This window comes from Bactrocera latifrons, unplaced genomic scaffold, assembly GCF_001853355.1.
Source record: "Bactrocera latifrons isolate USDA-ARS-PBARC rearing strain unplaced genomic scaffold, ASM185335v1 scaffold_513, whole genome shotgun sequence".
NCBI lineage: Eukaryota > Metazoa > Arthropoda > Insecta > Diptera > Tephritidae > Bactrocera > Bactrocera latifrons.
The window spans coordinates 5,857-20,467 of record NW_017537172.1 but is presented as its reverse complement, the minus strand read 5'-3'; the positions used below and the strand labels follow the sequence as shown (position 1 = coordinate 20,467).

The following is a 14,611-nucleotide window of genomic DNA, read 5'->3' as shown; positions in this document are numbered from 1 at the left end:
ACTTTTCTTTTACGACTAACGACCGAACGACGACAGCAAGTATGCAATGCAGCCAACTAACTAGCAAGACTAGCAGCAGTAGTAGTCAGCAGTCAGTGGTCGGTGGTCACATTTCTTCTGCACCCATTTTGGGTTGAGTTGAATTGGATTGGGTTGAGTTGGGTGTGCGGCAAACAACCTACTTAGTGAGTTGATGGTACTGGACGATTGCTAGCAATGGTGTGGCAATAACAAAAGTCGTCGTCGTCGTCGTCGACGCTTGTTTAGCACAGTGAATGCTGGCTAGCTGGTTGACTGGCTATTTGGTTCGTTGGTTGGCTGGCTGTCTCTAAGTTTGAGGTCGTCACTCACTCACTGACGCGCCGTGCATTTGCAGTGCTAGATTTCATAGTGCGCGGCAACGTATAGTCTTGCGGCATTGGTCCACTGCACTTAAGGCAGCATTGAGAATTTAAAGCTTTCCCACTACCAAAACACTTCCTCATCAGTCGAGCGCGCGCGCTGACATGCTAGCGCTGCACCGCGCCCATACACGCTCTGACTGTGTTTTGCAATTTCAATGCGCAGCAATTCACTTTTATTGAAATGGCGCAAATGTGTTGTGAAGTTGGCTGCTGTTCGCCGCATGAAGAGCGAGCTTTCTAACTTTTTACTTTCTTTGATGCTTTGTGTCTTTTTTCTACTTTTTTCCATTTTATACCCTGAACAGGGTTTATTAAGTTTGTCGTAAACCTTGTACCAACCAGAAGGAAAGGTCGGAGATCCTATAAAATATATAATATATATGATCAGCAGGACGATCTGGGTCGATCTGTAGTCTGTTTGTATATGTGCGAACTGGTCCCTCAGTGTTTGAGATATCCATCTGAAATTTTGCACGCTACCACTTCTTAGTAAGGAGTTGCTCATATGTTAGAACCGACGATATCAGAAACCTATAGCATATAGCTGCCATACAATCTTAACAATCGGAGTCAAGTTCTTATATGAAAAACTTTTACATTTTGCAAGATATCTTCACGAAATTTTGCAAGAATTTTTTTGGGAGCCAACAATATAATCTCCGAAGAAATTATTGAAATCGGACTACTATAGCATGTAGCTTCCATACAAACTGCGCGTTCAAAATCAAATGCTTGTATGGAAAACTTTTTCATTTAATAAGATATCTTCACGAAATTCGGCACAGGCTATTTTTAAAACCAGCAATATAATCTCCGGACAAACAAATAGTTCAGATCGAACTACTATAGCATATAGCTTCCGTACAAACTGAACGTTCAAAATCAAGTGCTTGTATGGAAAACTTTTTCATTTAACGAGATATCTTCACGAAATTTTTCACGAATTATTCTCCAAGTCAACAATACAATCTCCGAAGAAAGTGTTCAGATCGGACCACTATAGCATACAGCTGCTATACAAATTGAACGATCGAAATCAATATTACTTCAACTTTTGCAGGGTATTATAGCTTCGGTGCGAACGAAGTAAATTTTTTTTTCTCGTTTCCTTTTTCAAATTCACATTTTCATTTTTCACAACTTTGTGCTTTTGTCGTTGTTGTTGTTTTCTGCATTTGCTCGCCACTTATTTTATTTTGAACGTATTTTGCTTTAGTTATTTCTATATTGCATCATTCAGTGCTCTGTCCGGGAGTTTATTTTATGTCGCTCACACAAACACTGCCATCTCTAACAACGGTCTCTGGTACACCACACCAACACCAATATCAACTCCAGCGAGCTGCTACATGCAATACGCGCTGGTCCACCAGCTCTCTGTTGATGGCACAAAGTGCAGTGCAATTCATTTTAATGGCCTCCAGTGCCACAACCAACCAACTTACGATTCACTTTAAATGCTTCAGACAGTGCACATTGCACACATTGATGTGGTGCCGCAATCCTGATCAATTCATATGCGCTATAGTGCCGCGCTCACACCGCATTATCCTGCGACAGCCACTAGTCACCAGCCAGCAGCCTGTCTCTTATACACATCTAGATGTGTATAAGAGACAGGCTTCAGACAGTGCACATTGCACACATTGATGTGGTGCCGCAATCCTGATCAATTCATATGCGCTATAGTGCCGCGCTCACACCGCATTATCCTGCGACAGCCACTAGTCACCAGCCAGCAGCAGCTTAGTTGTCAGCGCCACGCATTAGGAATTCGTTGTAAGAATTTTTCATTTTCATTTTCATTTCTTATTATCCACTTTTCTTCCTATTTCTTTATGTATTTTTTATGTTTTTGTTGTCTTTTTTTTGTTGTGTTTTTGTGTGATGTTCGTCACTTGAGACTCAATTTAACAAAACTTCATTTCAACAGCCAGCGCCAACAAGCGCTTCGCTTGACGGCCAGCGACAATGACGCTGTTATGGATGGTGATGGTGATTGTGTTGGCGCTGCTGACGACAATGAAATCGCGTATATATGCGTGTATGCGAAAGGACGACACAAATAGTGTCAGCGCCAATGAGCAGCCGATACATATCTCATAAGCCTGCAGATAGTGTTGTAAGTAGAGCGCATAATGGCAACCGGGAATGCAGAATTTCGGCGTTTATTTATTTAGTTTTGCAGCGATTCGACATAGAATTCTTTTGTACAGGCACAAAAATGGTCAGTACGGGAGCCATTTGCATTACATATGCACTGGTGACTATGACTTGTGCAATTATGCAACACTTCGGGCGTTGAGGAATATTCTGTTCTTTTTATGCAATTTGCCGCGGCTTTGCTTTGTCGGTATTGCATGTGTAACGAGGTGGCATCATTAAGTCCATGAGTTTTTAAATTTTTAAATTCAAAGGTTTTAAACTACAAAAGTATGAAATACTTTAGAGAACAATGTAAGTGACTAAGTTGAAATATTAGCGGATTAAGTCAAAGCATTTTCAACGAGGAGAGTTTAAGGTTATGAATTTTTAGAAATTTTTTTCTAGAAAGATCTTAATGATGCACCAACTAAATTATGTAAGGTTAGGTTAGTCTGGTTATCCAATGTGCCACATATAAACTAGTTTTGGTCCTTTGCGATACCGAATGAACTTGAGTTACTAGGTTCATGAGAAGTAGTCATACATTAGGATTCACTTTACGTGAATTTCAATAGACTCTGTGGCTCCACTATCGATACCTCTTCAATGTAACATACCGTGAGGACCCCAGATACTTACAGCGTAGTCTTGCTACTGCTGAACAAGTGCACAAGAGATGCTCCATTGTTTCCCAAGTACCTTTCTTTAGACATTTCCTGCAGTCTTCTCGATCTGTCAGTCCCATCCTGCGGGCGCTACCATACAGTAATTGTCGCATAGACAATCCATGAGTTTCCCAATGTGTATCACGTTTTCGGATGTTAGCCGTACACCATTCTTTCCTATCTCGTCCACTATTTCTTTGTCGCCTGGCACCCAGCAGAAGTGAAGTTACTTGCTTCTGGCAACACTTTTCACGGCCGCACTACTTCCCAAGCCACTTCTGGCCGATATGTAATACGAGGTTCCTGCCTTGATTGCTGCTTGGCTGTGCTGCTACGGATAAAGAAATGCCATAAACCATCTTCTGTGACTATTTCAATCCGCCACGTGAAAAAGATGAAGAGAAAACCGCTCTAAGGCGGCTTAGGAACAACATAGATTACCCGCTGCGCTGTTTTAAGCTGGCAGTAAGGCGCTGGAAAGTCGCATACTAAGCATGATTTGATCGGATTAATCATGATCGGATATACACTTGCTGAATGGTTAGAATATGAGTGTACTCTGTCCTATCTACAAGTAGAGAGATCCCGTTTTCTCTGCTCATTAATGCGGGATCCGCCTTCTGAACATGGTACATAAAGTTGTTTCGGCAATATTCTAGATTTTTAAAATAGTAGGCCAACTCCTAGAAAACACACTCGACAAACATATCGACATTTACACGGAAATTTTGACGGAGCATTACCTTTTGTCGATTTCACAGGCTCTTTCGACAGTACTAAAATGAGTAATTTATACGCTCTATAAGTCACTTATCATGAATGTCTTTTTATACTACTATATACGTAGCTTAAATCATGAACGAAGACGGACCGAGATGTGAAAATACTTGGATCTTGGATGGAGGACTGTTCTCCGCAAATTTTATGGATGATGCTTCAGTGAAAGTATACATCGATTCGAGACTTAAGGGTGAAAAAGGGAAGTATGGGCGTTTAAGCATCAAATGAAAGAAACAAATGTATAAGGACTTGTCTGCCCAAATGCAAACTGTACAACTGCCACCTCGCAAAGAAAAAAGGCTACTAGCGAAGTTTTGTGTTCTCGGCTCAGACCGACCAACGGTTGTATTCCCAAACAGGAAGAGAAAATATAGTGAACAAACTCAAAGGCTTCTACTTTTAGTAAAAAAGGAATGGAGTAATATGATAAGCAACGCAGCGGATTTACACGGGGTAGTATTTAGAAACATGGTAAATCCAAATCTGCATAATGCATTTGAAGCGCGGTGGATTGAGACTCTCTTGGGAGTATACTAATCCTAATAAAAAATAGGATGCGGTCCGACGTCTATCGACGTTGCCTTCCAAGCAATTACCCAAAGGAAAGATAAATGTCTTAAAAAGAATTAATTTTGAAGACGCTTTTAAGAGCGCAAAGGGATATGTAGTTTTTATAGGTATAGCAAAGTTTTGCAGTTCCTCAATTAAGCAGTATTTCGCGAAGGGTTCTTTAAAATTGGGAAACAAGAAGCTGGCTAAAATTAAATGAATTTCGCTTTGGAACGATGAAGCAGAACAGTGAAATGTAAAATAGGGTAAGTATCAATGTCATGTAGAGGATCGAGCAAAGAGTAGAAGTTCACGCAAGTGAGGAGAGTTCTCAGAGCACCATTCACTATGGATCAAGCAGCTCACGACTTCCGGTCTTAGATCAAGTATCCTCTGGATAACCAAGAAACATCCCCTCTTTTGATGACGATTTAAAAGCATGCATCTGAAATGTCCAATCCCTTAGCTGGGATGGTGTCGCTGCACAGCTGGTTGATATCCTCATAAGAGTAAAGGCTGACATCACCGCCGTCTAAGAAGTGCAATGGATGGGACAAAGACTAAGACGTGTAGGTCTTTATGGCATTTACTACAATAGCCATATAAAGGAGCACAAGTTCGATGTGGCATTCTTGGTAGGAGAAATACTCCGTCGCCGAGTACTGTCATTCACTCCGGTGGATGAACGTCTAGCCACAATCCGCATCAAAGTGAAACATATCGCTGAAAACAGACTGTGTACCGCGCAACGTAACAATCGACCACAACACGTACGGGATGGGAGAGATATCGAGCGTTGAAGCGGAGGGAAGCGAGACGTATTTGCAGACAAAAAAGGAGGGAGGTCAAAATGTGTGAGTAAGAAGAGCTTGACAAGCTGGCCGACAGGAGTAATGCACGGAAATTCTACGAAAATATGAGGCGACTAACAGAAGAATTTTAAGACTGTAGTATAGCCATCTTGTAGAACCAACTGAGTTGATCTAGGGATTGATGCCCAGAGCATACTGAAATTATGGTGGGAGCATTTCTTTAGCCTGCTGAATGGTAGTGAAAGCATAACACAGAAGATGATGAACCCCATTCCCCAATCAATTCCCCCGATGTTTTCGTAATAGTTAAGTTTATGTAACCAAAATGTGATCCGATTTATGACCGTTTAAGATTTGTTTACACAAAGTACACTCAACTAGTATTCTAGAGAAGAGTTAATATTGAAACAGAAATTAATAGCGGAATGCAAAGTGGTTAATTGTTTTGTGATGATAAGAACTGGTTATAGTAAAATAAGGCATATTCTGCAAATATTTGATCATATTCCGTGAGAAAGTGCATACAATATACCAATTTTGTGTTATGTATTTTCTAATCTCACAAGAGAACACTCAAAAGGACCTGGATTTATCGCATCCACTTTGAAAACGCTTTTCCACAATTATGCAGTTTGCAAGAAATATTGCACGCAATCTTTTCTTTTTTCCCACAAATTATAAAATTTCTCTTGTCCTCACACTATAATGCGCTGGAGTGTCTATAAAGCGTATTTACTAATGCAAATTCCATGGCCTGCAGTGCAATTCGAATGCGCAGTAAATTTTAGACCAAAGGCAAAGTGAAAGAAAAGAAAACTCTAATAATAATACACAAGTTCGCTTTGCTTAACGGCGTTTTGCATGCTACGCCGAAAACCGCGTATGTGATTTGTGCATGCATTGCATATTTTGAGGCGTTTAATACCCGCTCTCGCAACAAACAACTGCATATGAGCAGTGCTTGGTGCAAAACCTGTGTGTAAGGCAGCGAAAAAGGTTCATGTGTGTTTGCCAGTCACCCCTTCGCACACCTAGCGCCACCCCCGTATTAATGAGTTATTTGGGCATCTTAGTTATTTTCATTTCTTTGTAGACTTTGTATTGAATTTTTTCATACCGCTTTTTGGGCAGGAATTTTCAATTTGTGGTCGGTGTTGTTATTTCTTAATTTTGTCGACATTTAATTTTGCAAAACAAACAAAATTTTTTTGCGTTCATTTTATGCACACAAATATTGGCGACATTGCTGTTCATGATGTTGTGGTGTATCGTAATATTGTTGTTATTTTTAATGAGGGTACCGTCGTAATATACTCCTGAAACTATTTTTGGTCAACACATACTTGCACATGCAAAGAAGGACGAATATTTTAATATAAGTCTTTGTTTACTATTTTACAATATTTATATTAGTCATTTTACTTGAGGGTTCGCTTGGCCGGTTTATTAGTTACTGCTCAGACATGTTTCATAGAAAATAATTACGGCGAAGAAGTAAACGACCGCAGGGAAATACAGCTGTCGCCGAGAATGGTTTGCGTAGAATTGGAAATTTTTAAATTGATTTTGACAGTTATTTTAAATAAGTTTGTAGGATGAAATAAAGAGAGAAGAGAGAATAAGGAAAGGATAAGGCTTTTATTTTGTGCTTCGATTTCTAGATTGGAAATTGGAAATATTATTTAAAGCTTAGATACAAAGCATGAAATCGGGGTTCAGATATATGCAAGGATGCAATGATGTACGTCTTCAATGATAAGGGCTTGTTTAAGCCTATCGAGGATGATATTGGTTCTCTAACTATATACTACTATGAGTTAAAAATAGTAAGAAATTGTTCATAATTTTAAAATACTTAATTTATTCTTCAAAAACCATGTCGTCTCCTCCTTGACTACAATACCCTTATGTTAACGTTTTGTCCAATTCTCGAAACAGTTGTTAAAGCCAATTTCCGGAATAGCCTTTAATGCGCGCAGCGATTCATGTTTAATGTCTTCAATTGACTCAAAGGGTTTCCCCGACCGGTCGCTTGCGTTTGCTGAATAGCCCGAAGTCACACGGGGCTGCATAAGTCGGACGAATAAGGTGATTCCGGTACCATATTGGTTGAAATTTTGACGAATCAAGAGTTCTCGGAACATAACTCCGGCTTTTTTTTTACGCATAGTTTGCGCAAACGACGCATAACACTCAAATTGTATACCTTGTTGGCACTTTGGCCGGTCGAAAGAGTTTTGGTGTGCACAACGCCGCCATAATCAAAGAAAACTGGCAACATAACCTTCATCTTTGACACGTCGAAGTGTGTTTTTTTTTTTGTTTTTTTTTTTTTTTTGGTTTCAGCTCGCCTTTGCCGCATTATTCGCCCGATTGATCGTCTGCTTTCGGGTCATAAGTATAAATCTAAGACCCGTCGCCAGTAATAATACGTTTCATGACATTCTGGTAGTTGGAAAGCATTGTTACATAAGCGTTAACACGACGCAGCTTTTCGAAAAAATTTGGTGATTTTAGAACCAAAAGCGCTTTCACTTTTCTTACGCCCAAACGCTCTTTTAAAATGGTTTTTCCTGATCCTTTCGATACTCCAACGATGCCATTCTCTGTCTCGATTTTCACCAGTTTCTGTATTTTATTGGTGTTGGTCATCAGTTGAGTTTGGCCATTATGGTCGTGGTTCAACGCATTCTCGACCCTCTTAGAATAATTTTTATCAATTAAAAATACTTGCTCGTGACAAACAATTATCACCGAAGGTCTTTTTCAACATTCTGAACGTTTCGGCATCAGAAATTTTATTCCGCACACAAAATTTAATGGATTTTCTTTAGTGAATAATTTCATTCGTCATAGTTGTCACTGACGGTCATAAACAGCTTGAAGAAGAATATTTCGTCGAATGGTTTTTTGCAGGATATTTACATTCAAAATTCTTACAATTTTTTACCCACAGTAGTATGTGAAACTTGGCCTAATGAAGCCAGTACTCAACGGGCTATGTATTTGGGGAGTTCAGAAGGGCATACAGTATTATGAGCTACATATAATATTTAAATTGAGTGGAACTATTAATGCGAAACGCTACCAACAACAAATCGTCAAATTGAAGCGAACGGTTGCCTGGAAGCATAAGGTAATAGTTGCATCAAGACAACGGCCGTCTTAATTTATAAGACCGCTCGAAGCTTTAGTTGCAATATATTCTGCAGCATTGGGACTGTAGTGCCATGTTAAGAGCCTCGACAAAGTGAGTAGTCACATTCACAGCCTATAACTAAATTCTAGAAAAATAACATGAGGACTATCCTTCATGGGAGGGAGGGCGAACATGACCCGAAAGTCTATCCCGCACCTTTGCAAGTAAAGAAGTACATACTTGTAAAAAACAATTGAGTGAATGAGAACTAGGGAAATGCGATATAAGTCAAGTAACAAGATTTATAGACATATTTGAGAAATTGGTTTACATATGACTATCTTTTCCAGGTGTGTGATTTGTAAAGTGACCAATCATTAACAACTATATTTTTAACAAGAAAGGAACGGCTAAGTTCGGGTGTCACCGAACATTTTATACTCTTGCATGAGAAGTTTCATCAAGATATCTCAATTTTTACTCAAGTTACTGCTTGCGCGGACGGATAGACAGACATCCGGATTTCAACTCTATTCGTCACCCTGATCATATCGGTATATGTAACCATATATCTGACGATATATACCGTTATTAGGAACTTTATTGCGAGAGTATAAAAATGATGACCTCTGAATTACATGAAAATATCTGAGAGATTTACCGATATTTGGGATTTGGGGTGTTGGGAGAATATTATATACCGAATTTCATTTAAATCGGTCTAGTAGTTCTTGAGATATGGTTTTTGATCCAAAGTGGGCGACGCCACGCCCATTTTCAATTTAACAAAAAAAATCCTGGGTGCAGCTTCCTTCTCCCATTTTTTCCGTAAAATTTAGTGTTTCTTACGGTTTTTGTTAGTCGGTTAACGCACTTTTAGTGATTTTCAACATAACCTTTGTATGAGAGGTGGGCGTGGTTATTATCCGATTTCTTTCATTTTGGAACTGTACATGGAAATGCCTGAAGGAAACGACTCTGTAGAGTTTGGTTAACATAGCTATAGTAGTTTCCGAGATATGTACAAAAATTACGTTCAAATATGCCCCTCCCTAATGTGATCGTTTGTGCCAAATTTCACTTTAATATCTTTATTTATGGCTTAGTTATGACACTTTATAGGTTTTCGGTATTCGCCATTTTGTGGGCGTGGCAGGGGGCCGATTTTGCCCATCTTCGAACTTAACCTCTTATGGAGCCAGGAAATACGTGTACCAAGTTTCATCTCAATTTTTACTCAATCCGGATTTCAACTCTACTCGTTACCCTGATCTCTTTGGTATATATATATGTGAACAAAACTATAATACTCTCCTTAGCAACTTTGTTGCGAGAGTATAAAAATTAGGGACTTTGATGCGAAATGGTGTTTAAAGGTGAAGGATTCTCTGTTATGCGGTCTGATTTGAGAGAAGCAAAACTAAACCTCTGAGGTACAATGTTGTCTAATTTGATGACGACAACGTCCTGAATCACTAAGTCGACAGTTTCGGATTATTAAAATTGCATACAGATTTATGCGTATCTATCTAGTGGTAAACGAAAATAATACAGAATTTTAGAATTATCTTAAGGCCTTGAGATTTCATTCCATTGTTGTGTTCAAACCAATTGCCAACCAAATTACTCATCTCCAAACCTTGAAGGTAGTTGATGGATTTCAATATTTCGAAGCCTGATTTATGATAGAGCTGGGCACCCACAGAGAAAGTGTAGAATAATTTCCCTGCTGTCTTTGGCTTCTGTTTTCTGTAAACTAAAACACTGGATGCAAATGACCTTTGGAGTGAACAATGATTATATAATATATGAGCTTAGTTTTGAATCTTTATGTATTAGAAAGGCAAGTATCTCATAATATGAATGATCTTTACAAAGTTTGTAATAGAAAGAGTCTACAGAGGATTCGAAGAAGCGACCTTCCCTCAAATGGAGAAAGCAAAAAGGACTCACTTGTGTTTTTGGTTGGATTCTCATTTGCTTTGGAAGAGGAAGATCGGCATTTCGTTGGAAAGGCCAGGTGGAGAAGGTCTGACTAGGCGTGCAATTTCAAATTGACGCCAAACGGTGAAAAGGCAGAACGAAGGATTTTACAAAGATAATATCAATCAAATCAAATATAAAACGTAAAATGCGTCTACTCACTCTGTGCTAAATGCTTTGGAGCAAATACCACAAGCAAATTTGTCGCCATCAATTTTTCTCTTTTTCACTTTTGCGATTTCCTCGCCTGCCGACGACACTTGTGGATCTTTCTGTACTGTCGCTGGCACATTATGTATGATCTTCATGTGATCCTTGAGATTGTGACGTCGTGAAAATTTCATTTCACACAATTCACAAGCGAAGATCTTCTCATTCGTGTGCTGTCGCAAATGGCAACGTAACGAATGCTTACGAAACTCTTTCGTGCAAATTGGACAAGCGATAATTTGATTTTTAGTCATCGGACCAAGAGTGTGGTGCAGACGATGAAAGATTAACTCCGATTCGAAGGGGGCGCTGTGGGTGCATAGTGGTTGGTGTTATATTCATAACTTTAGTAATGAGTTTAATTAATACGAACCTGAAATCACACTTGTCGCAGCGCCAGTCACTTGCCGTGCCGCGCTGGGCCTGTGCTTCCTTCGAAGTACTTGGCTTCGGCTCACAGTTACGCGTATGACGGCCAAGCGCTTGGGCCAACGCAAAACTTTGACCACAACTCAAACAGACGTGGCACAATAGCGGATGCGTGGCATCGCGATGTGCTTTGAGTACCTCCTTGTCGGTGAAGAGCTCTTCGCAGTCCTTGCACTTCAGTTTGGGTTGCTTGCTTACGACGGACTTCTTTGATTTTTCAGTGGTTTTACTGTTTTTACTGGTGGTGGTGGCGCTACTTGTTCTAGCGATAACTGTATTACGCATGGTGACACCGCTCTTGTGATGTGAGAGTTCGTGTAGCATGGCTTGCACTTCCGAAGAGGCGCTGTAAGTGAGATGAAATATAAATTTTTTTTATTTCGAAATAAAACGCCGTTAAATCACTTAATTTACTCACACAAAATTGCATTTATCACAACTCTTGACGTCCTTCGTGGACGCCACACGTCGCACACCCGCATTCTTCTCCGCTGCTGCGGCACAATTCCGATGCTGCAACGTTTTGCGATGTCTGCGCGCCTTGCAAGGCGTATTGAATTCCAATTTGCATATGGAACAGAAATATTTACTGATGCTGTGCTTGTTCTTCGCGTGACGTTGTAACGCGACCTTCGAACGAAAACTGTCCGCGCATAACTCACACTTGTAACGACTTTGATAGCCGTCCGATGCGGTGCCGCACAATTCTTTGTCGGGATGACAGAGCAAGGCGTGTCGTCGCAACTCGGCGTTATAACGGAAACTCTGACGACAACGACTGCAATCGATGCTCAACTTTTTGCTAATGCAAATGGGCACGGAACGATTAATGGCCAAAATGACCTCCTTGTGTTCGGCGCTGAGCAGATGGCGTCGCATTTGATTGTTGTCCTCGCATTCGAAGTGACAATAACTGCACCAAAACTTGCCGAGTCCCTCGGTGGCGTCCAAATGTGTGGGCGAGCTCCAGTGCTGCAGAAACATCTCTTCGGTGTTCGTATAGAAGCGGCAGGGGCGACACTGGAACGGCGATTGTAGCACCACCGAGTGTATATTGTCCAGTATCATGTGCAAAGACTTCGTGGGATTCAGCTGCATACGTCGGTAGTGATAATGCGATATCAAGTGCTTGCCCACTAGATGACGCAACATGCTGTGCTTGCAGAGTTGACATTTAATGTAGATGGCACGACGTTTACGCTTTTTTACAACACCACTGCTGCTGGTAGTTGGTTTGGGTTCAGCCAAGGCCGCTGCCAATAAACTTTTACTTAATTCAACACGTTGTATATTGCCCAGCGCCGCCTTTTCGAGCTGCCGTTCGGGCTCCGCACGTTTGCGGTGATAACCGGTCTTCAGATGGTTCTCGTAATTTGTTTTGCTTTTTAAACGTCGACAACATATATTACACCAGTACGCTTGATTCGCCGATTTGGCTAACTCGACTACTTCCTCCTTATATTCGAGCCGTTGCATCTTGGTGCCGGGTATCCATTTACCTTTCGTATGTTCGGCAGGCGGATGCTGTCCCTCGTGCACTTCAACATTTTCCAGTTCTTCGACCGCCTCGTCCCAGTTCGGCGAGAGTCGTGTGAGCTGTGCATGTGTTACATTCAATTCGGGTCTAAACTCGGGCCGCCATTTGCCACCGGTGTGTGTTTCGGGCACCACCGGTGGTGAGTGACGCATTGTTGGTGGTTTCCATTTGCCACCATTCGCATGCGCATCCGCTATCGGATCATAGTCATCATCATCCTCATCCATTTCCACATCCACATCCTCCTCTTCTTCCTCACTCGCCTCGGGTGACTCGTGCACGAATGTGAGCGGTTTAAAAACTTCATAGGATTTTTGTTGCTGCTCTACATTACTGCCACTTGCCTGTGCATCTGACATCCAAGGCTCATCTGCCGCACCAATATGTACGGTATGCCCAGGTTTTTGTTGTCGCTGTTGCAGGTTGCTCAGCGATTGACTCGGCGCGCTCAGCCCTTGCTTTCCGCTCGTTGAGGGCCCGGCTGCTTGTACGCTTTGTAGTTGCAGTGAGGAGAAAAAGACGTCGGCGCCCAGCTCGTACGGCAGCTCGTAAGCATCGGACAGCGATTTGGAGGTTTTACCACCGTGTGCCGAATCTTTAGCGTATGACTCCGGCTCGGCAAACGTAAACGCGTCGTAGGTGTGATCGAGATGTGCGCGTGGCGTGGTTATTATTTCCGAGTGCACCGTGTGCGTAGTGGTGTGCTCCCGCTTACTACTTGCAGCGGTGCTATTGAGATTGGTGCACTGCGTTTTGCGGTGTTGGATATACGCCTCCAGTCCAACAATTGTAGAGCTGCATTTAATGCATAGATGTGTGTCGTCCAAATCGGGTTCGATCATTTTGGGTTGCACTATTTAGGCGTTTTAATCTGCAAGTAATGAAGAAATATATACTATATATATATCATTAAAGTAGAAGTCTAAAGTTCGCAATTCATTCGACGCTATCCGCGATGCGCCACGCTCGATCCTACTTTACAACCACTTAAGAAAATAGTGATCAGCTCAAAGCGATGAGAATCTATATAGTCTTGTCGGAGTTCTAGGTACCTCAAGAGACCAACGATAAAAACTGTGTAAGAGAGATCTCTGTTCGGATCGACCATTTACCTTAACCTAAATCATTTTAACAAAAGTAGATTTTACGTGATCTTTAAGCTAACAAAATATATAGCTTCTTTATTTCTTAACTTTTCAAGAACCCGTCAATTTCGTCATTTACGCCTAGGCATGTGCGTAACTACAGAATTGAAAACTTTAAATTCAGTAGTGAGTTTCATATGAAAATTTAATCAAAGAATACGGAAAAGAAGGAAACAAGTTTTTAAAAGATTAAAATCGAATGAAATCATAAACGCTTTTTTTTCAGAATATGACTGCCTTTATTTTAGAATACTAGGATACTGAATAAATGAAGTCTAAAGTCTCTCAAAAAGCTTTGGCAAAAAACTGTGAATTTGACACAAATCTTTCAGGGAAATTGCTAGCGGAACGGATTTTGAGACAGTTTTAGGTTTCTAAATAGTTTTTTTTTTTTTTAAATATATGAAGGCTTCAACATGTTATCTACTTCATGAAAGGTGGACTATAGGCAAGATAAAAACTATTAAACTAGAAACTATTTTATATGAACTTCGAAGATCCCGCCCGCTTTAGACCCAACTTTAGGAGAGAGCTAGGAATATGATACTAATTATTTATAGAAATTCTTAGGAGATATTATAGAGGAAGATATAAGATTAAGATGGCGACTGCTTCAGACCCAACTTTGGAAGAGTACTGTGAAAATTATGTAAATATTTTATAGAAATTCTACTGGGAACGGGGTTTAGGGGATTTTTAGGTTTCGTAAAAGGTTTTTTTTGGTATCCCCGCAAAACTAATACGGCTGTGTAAACTGACGTTGAGCAACACGAAAAGCTCCGTCAGAATCGGGAAGGACCTCTCCGAGCCGTT

The 14,611-nt window shown here is 40.7% G+C and overlaps 1 protein-coding gene across 1 annotated transcript in view; it reads right to left on the bottom strand.

Moving 5' to 3' along the window:
* The window catches only part of LOC108973981 (zinc finger protein Xfin), a 46,205-nt gene extending 32,710 nt beyond the window's left edge, over nt 1-13,495 (bottom strand). The window contains exons 1-3 of the mRNA XM_018941549.1: nt 11,535-13,495; nt 11,061-11,462; nt 10,640-10,996 (exon numbers count right to left, since the gene is read on the bottom strand). Coding sequence (XP_018797094.1) covers nt 10,640-10,996; nt 11,061-11,462; nt 11,535-13,495 — 2,720 coding nt within the window. The remainder of the gene's footprint in view (nt 1-10,639; nt 10,997-11,060; nt 11,463-11,534) is intronic.
* Nucleotides 13,496-14,611: the final 1,116 nt, after the last annotated feature.